The 13783-nt window shown below is 36.1% G+C and overlaps 1 protein-coding gene across 2 annotated transcripts in view; it reads right to left on the minus strand.

The window, feature by feature from the left end:
- Nucleotides 1–1528: 1528 nt before the first annotated feature.
- The window catches only part of LOC106871011 (protocadherin beta-2), a 274660-nt gene continuing 262405 nt past the window's right edge, over nucleotides 1529–13783 (minus strand). For both annotated transcript variants that reach the window (XR_016244280.1, XM_014917267.3), the window contains 2 exons: nucleotides 11278–11627; nucleotides 1529–1752 (listed from right to left, as the gene is read on the minus strand). Coding sequence is in view for 1 of the 2 variants with exons in the window: in XM_014917267.3 (XP_014772753.1) it covers nucleotides 1729–1752; nucleotides 11278–11627 (374 nt within the window). In the remaining variant the exon portion in view is untranslated. The remainder of the gene's footprint in view (nucleotides 1753–11277; nucleotides 11628–13783) is intronic.

Genomic DNA, 13783 nt, shown 5'->3' on the forward strand with positions numbered 1-13783 from the left:
ACCATGGCTTAAAAGAAGAAAATAACTACTAGGGTCAATTAGTTCAACTAAAATTCCTCTAGGTGGTACCCCAGCATGGCCACAGCCTAATGACTGAAACAAGTAAAAATTATGCAAAATCTGTAGATAAGGGACACCAATTTTCATACAAAGCAAACAGTGAAAAAAAAAAAAATACATATTGAAAAGAATATTAAATATATATTTATATGTATATATATAAGCAATCCAACATTTTTGTAGCAACTTTTGAAATAAAAATATACAAACTCAGTTTAAATTTGTTTGGAGTATTTTATTGTGTCACATTTGACAATATATATACACATATGGTTGTATATATGGGGAAACAGCTTTTCTTTTATGCATGTTTTATTAAATACACGACTATGTTCATGTTTTATCTTTTATATTTCACATTTTGCTTTTAGATTTTTTTCTGTTGGTTTGGAACAGTAGCATTTCTAAATCATGTGGCTTGATGCTGATGATCAATACACCTTTTGCGGGCAGAAAGTCAATATAATCTCAGTCAGTGTATAAGAAATAACACAAACGTCAAATATGTTTAACTCCTGATAATGAGACTGTGAAGGTCTAGAAACATCGAACATGGATTCAGGAAATCGACTATTCCAAACCAACTGTAAAAAGGTAGTAAGAAAATATGAAAATTATAAAAGATTAAATTTGAATGTAGACATGTATTTAATGAAATGTGTGTGTGTGTATATATATATATATATATATATATATATATATTGTGTGTGTATGTGTGCATTTATGTTCACAAATGTAAAGAAAAGAAATGGGGAACTCAGATAAGAAGCTGAGTGATGCTTCAGCTTCATATGTATGTATGTATGTATGTGCTTATATGTGTGTGACTGTGTATTGTGTTATTTCTATAAATATGAAAGTGCTTAATACACAGATGTAGTAAAGTGTGTAGTGCCCAATTATATCTGAGTATAGTTAACTGTGGGTTTAAATCCATATCAAGGTTTCATGCAGGAATCCAAGTGGATATCACTGATCATCAGTAGATGTGAAGTCATATTAGGGTCAGAAATGGAAAAGGTATTATAGGTAAGGGACTTGTCACATGATCTGTGACATCACTCATGTCTACTGCTTTGCAAAATCATTCTTTTTTAAGGTGGGAAAAGATTTTTGTAGTAGAAAGTATTTTTTCTATTATATAGATATTTCTTTTGTTTATTGTTAGAAGTGGGTGATATTGTATGTGGAATTTCTCTGCAAAGCAGTGTACGTATTAGTTTTATATTTACATATATGTACATATGAAAATTAGCTTTTTTCAGTTTTTATTTATTTGTACATTTATATTTTTTCTTTTAATCTGTTCAAGGTGTGCAACTCCTGTAAACATTGCAACGCCAATGGTATAGCCGTCCATAAAATGTTAACATCCATATTAGCATTGTTTTGCGAAAGTTGAATGGGTACTGTAAAAACATATGTCTATCTGTTGGTTTGTCTCTCTCTTTCTCTTTCTCCCTCTCTCTTTTTGCAGCTCACTTTCTACAGCGTCTGTTTGTCCATCTGTTCAAACAAGCCAGTTGTTAAAGGATATTTAAATTTTTTTTTTTTTTTTGTGTGTGTGTCTTTCTGTTCTTCATCACTTCGTAAACAATTTCCCGCTTTTGGTTGTTCTTGTTCTTGATGTTGTTGAGGCTTCTGTTGTTATAAAGCTTGCTTCTAGTTTTATTTTGTAATTTGGTAAAGTCTCTATAAATTGAAATATGTTGTGTACAATTTAAAAAAATTTTTTTTCATTTGCATTCTAAAAATTTTTACAAAATAAAAAAAACAACATAACAGTAGTAGTAGTAGTAGTAGTAGTAGTAGTAGTAGTAGTAGTAGTAGTAGTAGTAGTAGTAGTAGTAGTAGTAGTAGAAGTAGTAGTAATAATAATAATAATAACAACAACAATGTAATAATAATGAAAATTATAAAATGGAAACAAATGTATGGAAATAAAATTTTTTAAATTTTCAACAAAATAAACCATAATACACAATAATAATAATAATAATAATAATAATAATAATTTGAATTTTGATAATTGATTTCTTTTTCTGTTTTTGTTTTTCCTTTTTTTTAATTCTCCTTTTCTTTCCTAAACATGAAGCATTTTTAGATAATTAAAATTCATTTCTGTTCTGCTGCTACCATCGATGACTTCAAGATAGAAATTCTTGCAGTAGTTTGAAAGAATTTGTTAAAAGTAGTAGAAGCAGCAGCAGCAGCAGCAGAAGCAATGGTAGTCATAAATAAACCAAATACCTAATAATCGAGGTTTGACTGTGGTATGACAAGGAGCAAGATTATGTAATGCAAATGACAATAACAACAACAACAACAAACTAATAATAAAGCAAATAAAAAAATTAGTTTTTAAATCAATTATTCCAAACATTTTTCCACAAGCATGGTAAAATAATTAAAAATAAAATAATTAGCTACTACAAAATTCTAATTTATGCTGGAGAAGAAAAGAAAGAAGGGGGAAAAAATCAAGTTAAAAATTAAAAAAAGAAATAGAAAAACATTGAGATTAAACAAATAACTAACTGAAATAATTAAATAACAATGATAGTGATGATGATGTTGATGATTGGTGGGGATGATGAAGGTGGTGGTGGTGGTGGTGGTGGTGGTGGTGATGATAATTGTTATGATGATGATGATGATAGTGATGATGATGGTGACAGTAGTGATAGTGGTGATAATGTTGATAATTGTTATGATGATGATGATGATTGGTGTGGTGATATTAATAATAATGATGATAGTGGTGATGATAATAATATTGTTAATGATGATGATAATGATATCATTGATGGTGATGAGAACGATAATATTAGTTCATTATATTTCCTGAACTACATGACTCTGTTCTACAAGATGGAATTTTGGAATTGTCTATTCTTTGCATCATGGTTAAAATAAGTCACATTAGTTCATCAGAAGATCCAGCATCTACCTGCATATATATACAAATCAAACAATCTGTCTGTCTGTCTACCTGTCCATCCATCTATCTGTCTATATATCTTTCTAACTGTAAATCTGTCTGCCTATCTATTTCAATAATAATAATAATAATAATAAATGCCTGGATGTAGTACCAGGCAGTGGCTCTCATGGTTTCTGATCTTAACTGATTGGAAGTGTTATCATGTACATTGTCTTGTCTTGGTATAAAAGATGGGCTACAGCAAATATTCTGCTTAATATCACAGATTTGCTTGTCAGTCATTTGCCCTTAACCAGTTGAGCATGTCCCTTGGTGGCTGACGATATGTGCATCTCTGATCATGAGCAGAAGTAGTGGGGGAGCATCATAGCCATGTGTTGAGAGGAATTCTTTGAGGTTTGAATAATTCACCTTTGGAAGCATGGGTGTTTTGCTCAACATCCTTAAACAAACCTATTCAGGGACCTTTTGAGCAGGATGGGCTACTCGATCCGAAGAAAATTCTAACTGGGCCCCACCTGCGAGGTCATGCGCTGTTTATCTTGATATGAGATCACCATGTCGCACACATGGTTGTGATGCATGTGCTTGGTGTACCCTTATCAGACAGGTAGTCATGATGGGTATAATGGGCTTCATATATTTTACCCCAGTGTCACTTTGATGGCATGCACTGCTCTCTCACTCAATAATAATAATATTGTGCCTATAATAATTGGTGCATTGGGAACAGTAAGCCAAGATATAGACAAATGGTTGAAGGAGATTGAAATAGAATGCCGAGTAGAGCTCCTAACAGAAAGTTTGTCTCTTAGAGACAGCAAGGATTATCATGAGGGTTCTAAGTACTTGGAAGACTGCTGAAAACTTGTGTATACCTAAGATTGCAGGTAGTAACCTGCTACCTATATAAATCCTGCCAGGAATAAGACCGAACCTGAGCTGGAAGATGATATTGTAATAATAATGTTCATCTGTCATTGTTGACAATGACCGGGATATATCATGGGAGAAGAAGATGGGTCATGGTGCATCTGGCTGTGGGTGATCAAGCTGATGTGTGCTTGGAAGATTCTGCTGAAGGTTGGGCACTGGTGGTTTACTGGGAATGAAAGTAAGGAGCTGGCTCTGGACTTGTGCAACTTACATTTTCTTTTTACTCCTGTGATTCTATTCTTTTCATAGGAAGTGGCACCTCTGTTGGTGCAGCCATGCCAAGTAGGGCAGTCTTATACATGCATTTCCCTGGTGTTATGGTTGATCTAAAATCTTACTTTAGATCTGACACACATAGATCTTATCTCAAGTGTTTAATATTCTGCACTCTTAAGATAGAGGTAGACACAGGAAGACATGGGATGAGCTGGTGAAGCATGACCTTTGAACATTGGGCCTCACAGAGGCAATGACAGGAGACTGAGACCTTTGGAGATATGCTGTGATTGAGAAGACCCAACAACTAAAGTGAGACTGCAGCCATGCATATCCGGCCCAGTTAAGAATACCACTGATGCTTCCGGCAATATAATATGCTTGAGAAGACCTGTAAAACCAATATTGTAGCTGTGGCCAGGGCTCTGACTGGCTCCCGAACATAACTGATGTCAGTACCACATGACTGGCTCCCGTGCCAGTGGCATGTAAAAAGCACTATCTGAACATGATTGATGCCAGGACTGCCTGATTGGCCCCTGTGCTGGGGGCACATAAAATGCACCATCCAAACGTGGCCAATGCCAGTACCCACTGACTGGCTCTTGTGCTGGTGGCACATAAAAAGCACCATCCTAATGTAGCTGATGCCAGTACCCAATGATATATAATTTTGGTCAAGTTAGTCTCTTATTTCTTTTGAGTTTCACCTGTGGGTGCACAGGTTCCTCAGGTAACCTTTATCACTTCCATTTCCTCATTATCTTCCTTCAGCCGTGTACTTTCCTCTCTGCTATACTCCATCCCTTCTTCTCCAACTGCAGTATCCTAGTATCTCTTCCACAGCAAGTCACTTATCTCTATCCCTCTCTCATTCTTTTAACTTCTCATCAACTGGCACAAATCCCTCTCCCTCGATACTACTCCCCCCTGCTACTCAAGAGACTTTGTCTTGTCTTGCAAGTTACTTGGTGACCCCACTGGAGCTAGTGTCACATATAAAGCTCCCAGTACACTCTGTGTAGTGGCTGGCATTAGGAAAGGCATCCAACCATAGAAACCATACCAAAATAGACAACACAACTTAGCACAGCCCTATGGCTTGCCAGCTTTTGTCAAACTGTCCGATCCATGCCAGCATGGAAAACAGGCATTAAATGATGATGATGAAGATGATGACTATGTTATTGTGTACTCTTTCTTTTCAAACAGTCAACACTAAACAGATTATATAAGAAGTTGGTTAAATTAATGGTAGATAAATGGCTGGTTAGATGTGTGGACAGCTCTTGAGATGGATCAATGGATGGATTGATGAATGTGTTGGAATTAACAAAGAACAGTTGAAGTTAAGAATCTAAAGATATAAAGAAAAATATGAATACCAGACAGATACATTATTTACATTATTAACAATTGATGGATATTTGTCCTCATCTTGTTTGTTGTTAACACAACGTTTCGGCTGATATACCCTCCAGCCTTCTTCAGGTGTCTTGGGGAAATTTCGAACTTGGGTTCTCTTTCCTAAGGTATTTTTCGATGTTGTTGTTGTTGTTATTATTATTATTATTATTATTATTATTATTATTATTATTATTATTATTATTATTATTATTATTCAGGTCTCTAACCCCAAGATTTCGAGTTTGATTCCAGGCAGTGACCTGAATCATAATAATAATAATAATAATAACGTTTCTTTGAACAAAACAAACAGTTCAAATCCAACCCCAAAAAACTCTACCAAGAACTGGGTAAAAATAAAATAGACATTACTTCAGCACCAACAGCAGAAGAACTAGAGAAATTCTGGAAACAAATATGGTCGGTGAAGCAACAACCCCCAAAAAGGACCATTAAAACAACGAACTTAGCACCTGAGCAACTCTGGGCCCCTATAACAACTGAAGAGGTCACCCAGACACTGCAAAGACTAAGCAACTGGAAAGCACCTGGACACGACAAGATCCCCAATTTCTGGTTAAAACACCTGCCAGCAATGCATAAAAAGCTGGCAGAAAACTTTAACAACATAATAGCAGATCCAGAAACAATGCCTGAATGGCTCACAAAAGGGAAAACCATCTTAATCCCCAAATCCACGGAAACGGAGAAACCACAAAACTATAGACCTATAACCTGTCTCCCTACGATCTACAAAGCCTTTACTGCAATAATATCGCAGAGATTGAGTAAACACCTGGAAAATAACAACCTGTTTCCAGAAGAGCAGAAGGGATGCTGCAAGGGCTCATACGGCTGTAAAGATCAATTATTGATCAATAAAGCCATAACTGAAGACAGCCGCAGAAAGAAGAAAGGCCTCAGTATGGCCTGGGTGGACTACCAAAAGGCTTTCGACAGTGTTCCCCACACGTGGATTCTGGAAACACTAGCCATAAACAAGGTGGCACCAATTATCATAAAATACATAGAGCACTCAATGAACAAATGGCAGACAGTGCTACAGCTCCAAACAAAAGAGGGACTTGTGAAAACGAAAGCCATCCCCATTAGAAGAGGAATATTCCAGGGAGACACGCTCTCTCCACTCCTGTTCTGCCTGGCACTCACACCTTTAACAGAATTGCTAAATAGAACTGGATGCGGTTACAAATGCTATGGAAAAACAGTCAGCCACCTTCTATATATGGATGACCTAAAATTATATGCAAAAAACGACAAAGAGCTAGAAACACTACTACAGACAGTACACGGCTTTACCAAGGAAATAGAAATGAAATTCAGATTAGAAAAATGTGCCAAAGCAACCCTGAAAAGAGGAAAATTAGTTAAAAGTAGCAATATAACACTAGATAAAGCCAATGAAATAAGAGAACTAGACGAAAGCCAACCATATAAGTATTTAGGAGTCAATGAACTAGATAGGATACAACATACACAAATGAAAGAAAAAATAAAGAAAGAGTACTATAGACGAGTTAGATCACTACTAAAAACAGAGCTCAATGCTAAAAACAAGATAATGGGTATCAACACTTTAGCTGTCCCAGTTATAAGCTACAGCTACAACATCCTTAACTGGACACTAAACGAACTATGTAAAATAGACAGGAAAACAAGAAAAATAATGACAGGATATAGGATGCACCACCCAAAATCTGACATAGAAAGGCTATATATACAACGCACAGAAGGTGGCAGGGGTCTTATACAGCTAGAAAACTATTATAAAATAACCACCATAGGACTGCAAAAATACCTACTCCAGAAGCAAGGGAAACTAATACAAATAGCCACAAAACACGAGCAAAACAAAAAACTGTTTTCAGTATTTAAGGAAGCTGACAAATACAAACAAGAAATCAATCTACCTAACAAATACGAAGAAGAAGAAGAAGAAACAACAAAAGCTATAAAACAAATGAAATCCAAACTAAAACTAGAACAGCAACGGACCATGATAAAACGATGGCAAGAAAAGCCCCTACATGGTAAATACTGGGCTAAACTAAATGCGAAAGAAATAGACAGAGAAAAATCCCAGCAATGGCTGAGAAGCTCAGGACTCAAAGCAGAGACTGAAGGATTTTTAATTGCTGCACAAGACCAAAGCCTCCCCACCAGAAATTACCAAAAACACATAATGAAAAGAAATATAACAAGTAACTGTAGAATATGTGGAGATCGACAAGAAACAATAAATCATATTATCTCTGGCTGCCCAGTCCTGGCTAAGAAGGAATATATTCACAGACACGACAGAGCTGGGACCTATATACACTGGAAGCTATGCCAACATTATGGAATAGCAACAGAAAAAAGATGGTATAAATACACGCCAGAAAAGGTCACAGAAAACGAGAAAGCAACCATACTCTGGGATATGCCAATACACACAGATAGAGAAATTAAGGCAAATAGACCAGATATAGTTGTCAAAGATCATGAAGGAAAAAAATGCCTTCTAATTGATGTTTCAATACCAGCAGATGACAACGTTTCTCTAAAAGAAATGGAAAAACTTTCAAAATACAAAGACCTGGAAATAGAGATAACTCGAATGTGGAATCTAAAAACAGAAACAATTCCTATCATAGTAGGTGCCTTAGGTATAATAAAAAAATATTCAGACAAATACATAACAAAAACACCAGGACTTACAAATATATATAACATACAGAAAATTGCACTACTGGGTACTGCACACATTCTACGCAAAACACTTTCAATACAGTAAACATAAGAGCACCACAGCAAACCACAGCACATACCCAAGGCGCACAGAGCTGCGCTCGGTAGTGAAGTGAAAGCACGTTATAAAAATAAAACTACTGAATAATAATAATAATAATAATAATAATAACAACAACAACAACATTGTTGAAAAATACCTTAGGAATGAGAACTTAGGTTCAGAATTTCTCCAAGACACCTGATGAAGGCTGGAGGGGATATCAACCAAATCGTTGTGTTAACAACAAACAAGATGAGGACAAATATCTGTCAAACGTAAATAATGTAAATAATTCCTCATCTCTTAAATATAGAACTGTATTATCAGACAGATATCTAATAAAAATAAAAATTGACAGACCATGCCAAAGAGAAAAAAAAAACCCACAAGATTAAACTAAAAAGATAGCAAGAAAAAACAAGCGAGAGAGGGGAGTGGGAAGAATATAAATTTTAGAAAAATGAAATTTAGAAGAAAAGACGGGAGAAGAGGAAATACAAAAAAATCATACACATACATATATATGTATATATAAACTCAAGAATTTTGCTAATTTATAATTAAGGCATAATTAATATCCTGCAGAAAACTATAATTAGTGACTAATTAATTAATAAAAAATATTGCTGCTATGTGTTATTGCAAAAATCTATCTTGGGAAATAATATGAAATATATGTTTTCTGTCTGGTTTTTAAATCATAGCCTGTTTATGTATCGTATAGCCTGTTGATTGTCTATATGCTATATAGCCTGTTGATTGCCTATATGCTATATAGCCTGTTGATTGCCTATAAAGCATAGGCAGCTGATTACTCATAAATTATTGCATGCTCGTTGCCAATAAATTATATGTTGCTGATTGTCTATACATTTTAGTTTCTTGACTGCCTATAAATTATAGTTCACTGATTGCCTATAAATTGAGGTTGTTGATTGCTTACAAATTATAGGCAATTAATTGCCTATAAACTATAGGTTATTGGTTGTCTCTAAATTATACATTGCTTTTTGCCTATAAATTATAGCCTGTTTATTCTAGATAAATCATAGTTATTTCCTATAAGTTATAGCTTTATGATTGCCTATAAATAATAGGTTGTTATTTACCAATAGATTATAGTTTGATGACTGCTTATAAATTATATGTTGTTGATCACCAGCAAATTATAGCTTTATGATTGCTTATAGATCATAGATCTTGGTGACCCTGCCTGTGCTGGTGCCACATAAAAAGCTTCCAGTCCACACTGTAAAGTAGTTGGCATTTGGAAGTGTATCCAGCTGTAAAAACCATGCCAAAACTGACCTCACCTGTGCTGATGCCATGTAAAAAGCACTCAGTCCACTCTGCAGGCTGGTTGGTGCTCAGAATGGCATCCAGCTGTAAAAATCATGCCAAAACAGACACAGAAGTCTGGTGCAGTTTTCTTCCTGGCCAGCACCTGTCAAACTGTCCAATCCGTGCCAGAATGGAAAGCAAACATTAAACGATGACAATGATGATAATGATGATTGCTTATAAATTATACAGTAAAGTTTCGATAAATTCATATGCCATGGGTGGAGGGAATAACTTGATGTTTCATGAGTGGCCTGACATTTTGTCTTCTCTTTTGAAAGAAAGGGACAGCACCAAACTGTCAAATTCCTCGGGACACAAACATTTATCAAAACTCCGTCCTGTGCAGGGAGATGAAACTGGGGACCTCACTCATGGGTGCACAGTAATCATTTCAATTCAACCATACAGCCTTGTATTTATGCAAATCACCATCTTTGGTTTAACATCTACTTTTCCATGCTTGCATGGGTCAGACAAAATCTAAACTGAGGCAGGGTTTTCTAACTCTCGTTGCATCACATGATTTGTATTGAATATATTTATGCCACCCTCACTGAGGTCAGTAAAGAAAAGTAACATCATCATCATCATCATCATCATTTTTATGATAATTATTATTATTATTATTATTATTGTTGTTGTTGTTGTTGAAGGTGGTGAGCTAGAGAATCATTAGCATGCTGGATGAAGTGCTTAGCAGTATTTCGCCTGTCACCCCATTCTGAGTTCAAATTCCATCAAGATAGACTTTGCCTTTCATCCTTCTACTATAACCTTGGGCCAACCGAAGCCTTGTGAGTGGATTTGGTAGATGAAACTGAAAGAAGCCCGTCATTTATATATATATGTATATATTTATGTGTGTGTCTTTGCGTCTGTGTTTGTTCCCCCCACCATTGCCTGACAACTGATGTTGGTGTGTTTATGTTCTTGTAACTTAGTGGTTCAGCAAAGGAGACTGATAGAATAAGTACTAGGCTTGCAAAGAATAAATCCTGGGGGTCGATTTCTGTGACTAAAAGACCCTTTAAGGTGGTGCTCCAGCATGGCTGCAGTCAAATGACTGAAACAAGTAAAAGGATACTGAGCAAATTGCTTAGCAGCATTTCTTACAACTTTACATTCTGAGTTCAAATCCCACTGAGGTCAACTTTGCCTTTAATCCCACTGGGGGTCAATGACGTAAGTACGTGTTGAGCCCCTCTCTTCTAAAATTTCAGACCCTGTGCCTGAAGTAGAAACGATCATTATCATTATTATTAATATTATTATTGACGATATTGTTATAACTATCATCGTTATTATTATTGTTGTTGTTGTGAAAGGAATTATTACTATTATCATTATCACTATTATTACTTATATTATCATGTTTCTTTAATATTTTTTTTTTACAACAGACATACCAAAATTCAACCAACCCAAGGCAACAAACTATAATTATAGTCATTAAGAAATTATCATCATTATCATCATCATTATTATTATTATTATTATTATTATTATTATTATTATTGTCATTTTTATTTTTATTGATTTTTTTTGTTACTGTTTTAACTTTTTACAATGGAAGTACCTTTGGCACTGCTGGTAGTGGTTTTGTGAGCGACGTGAAGCTGTTTTTCATGGGAAGGTCCCAGAGCTGACTGGAAATGCCGGTTCCGCTGTGGCCTTCCGAAATGGACTTCAGGTCTATGACATCAGTGTTGAGGGAGTTTGGATTTTGCAGCTTTGATTGAACAGAAGATTTTACTGGTGTGTAGATATCCTTTGGTTTGCCAATGCTACTCAAGGTTGGTGATGACTTTACGCCTGAAGATGATAATGATGTTGTTGTTGTTGCTGTTTTTGTTGTTAATGATGATGATGACGGTGATAACGATGTGGATGTTTTCGGCTGTTTATCAGGCTTGGAATATTGATGTGCTGCAAAGAGAAAAAATAAAAAAATAAATGATAACAATTGATTGGAAATTTTGGCACAAAGCTAGAAATTTCAGAAGCGGGGGCTGGTTGATTATATCAACCCCAGTACACAACTGGTTCTTATTTTATCGGTTGCAAAAGGATGAACAGCAAAGTCGACCTCAGTGGAATTTGAACTCAGAATGTAAAGATGGACAAAACACTGCTAAGCATTTTGCCCAGCAGGTTAATCATTTCACAAGCTTGCCACCTTAGTGTAAAAACCCACTTTGGTCATGAATGACCATGGTATTGCACCCAGAAAGTTCCCCTCTGAGGTACAAGTCTGAGTAAGATTGGTTGTTTATGGAAGACCAGCATTTGCCCATGCATACCAGCCTCCCCACTCTGTGCCACTGATGTTATCTAAAGGAAAGGCACAATAATGTTGCAAGGAAGATTCATTAGATGTGAGGCAAGAGTGAATTGGATAAAGCAAAGATGTGGCATGAGAAAACTGCAGAAAGAGTTATTGAGAATGACAAGGTAAAGATAATGTGGGATGTAATGATCCAATCATCATCATTGTTTAACGTCCGTTTTCCATGCTAGCATGGGTTGGATGGTTCAACTGGGGTTTGGGAAGCCAGGTGGCTGCACCAAGCTCCAGTCTGATCTGGCAGTGTTTCTACAGCTGGATGCCCTTCCTAACACCAACCACTCTATGATAGTAGTGGGTGCTTTTTATGTGCCACAAGCACAGGGGCCAGAGGAGGCTGGCAACGGCCACGATCAGATGGTGCTTTTTACGTGCTGGATATAATGGTTGCAAATAAAAAAAGAAAAAAAAAACTGTCTAATCATTGCATTCTCTGGTGATGACAAAGTATCAGAAAGAGTAAAAGAGAAGCAGGTCAGATATGAGGATTTGAAGTGGGAGATAAAGAGACTGGTCATTAATGAAGATGAGTGTTATATCTTGTTGTGGGAGCCATGTGAACTATAAGTACTAAACTCCCAAACTGGACTGAAAAAATAGAGGTAAATGTGAAGAGAGAGCAACTAAAGAAAACAGTGTTGCATGGGACTGCATAAATCTTCTGCAAACATCTTGAAATTTGGCTGAGAAGTGTTACTTTAGTCCACTGATTGTGGACAGTTTGGTATTTGTTACATCCCCCATCAAAGATGTTATGTTAAAAAAGAATAACACTAATAATCCTTATTAATAATCCTTTCTACAATAGGCACAAAGCTTGAAGTTTTTTTTTAGAGGATGGGGGCAAGTCAATTACATTAACCCAGGTGCTCAACTGGTACTTACTTTATCGACATGAAAGGATGAAAGGCAATGTTAAACACAGTGGCATAATAATAATAATAATCCTTTCTACTAAAGGCACATGGCATGAAATTATTGGGGGAGTGGACTAGTCAATTACATTGACCCCCAGTGTTTCACTGGAAGTTAATTTATCAATCCTGAAAGGATGAAAAGCAAAGTCGACCTTGAAGGAATTTGAATTCAGAATGTAAAGACAAATGAAATGCCACTCAGCATTTTGCCTGGCCTACTAACAATTTTTATATACGGTAGTTATTCAACATGTCTCTTTGGTTGCACCCTTACGTTATGGAGACATAAACAAACCAATAATAGTTACTAAGAAGGAATGGTGGTGAGAGAAACACGACACAGACACACACACACAGATGCGTGCACACACGCACACACAGATGCGTGCACACACACACAATGGTCTTCCTCTCAGTTTCTTTCTTCTTGCAAAGTATTGGTTGGCAGGACTATCATGGAAGCTACTAGCCCAAGATGGAAACTGAAAGAAGCCCATCATGTGTGTGTGTGTCTGTGTATTTATATACATACACATGTATATTTCTATATGTGTGTTTCTTTCTCCCCATCACTGCTTGACCACTGGCATTGATTTGCATATGCCGCCATAACTTAGAAGTTTGGCAAAGAAGACAAATAAGATAAGTGACAGACTTACAAATAAATCCAGGGGCTGAGATGGGGTTTGTTTTGACCAAACCCTTCAAGGTGGTGCTTCAGCATGGTCGCAATTCAATGACTAAAACAAGTAAAACATAAAATGTGTGTGTGTGTGTGTGTGTGCGTGTGTGTGTGTGTGTGTGCGTGCGTATGTGTGTGC

Source organism: Octopus bimaculoides, chromosome 14 (genome assembly GCF_046866305.1).
Source record: "Octopus bimaculoides isolate indiv1 chromosome 14, ASM4686630v1, whole genome shotgun sequence".
NCBI classification, from domain to species: Eukaryota; Metazoa; Mollusca; class Cephalopoda; order Octopoda; family Octopodidae; genus Octopus; species Octopus bimaculoides.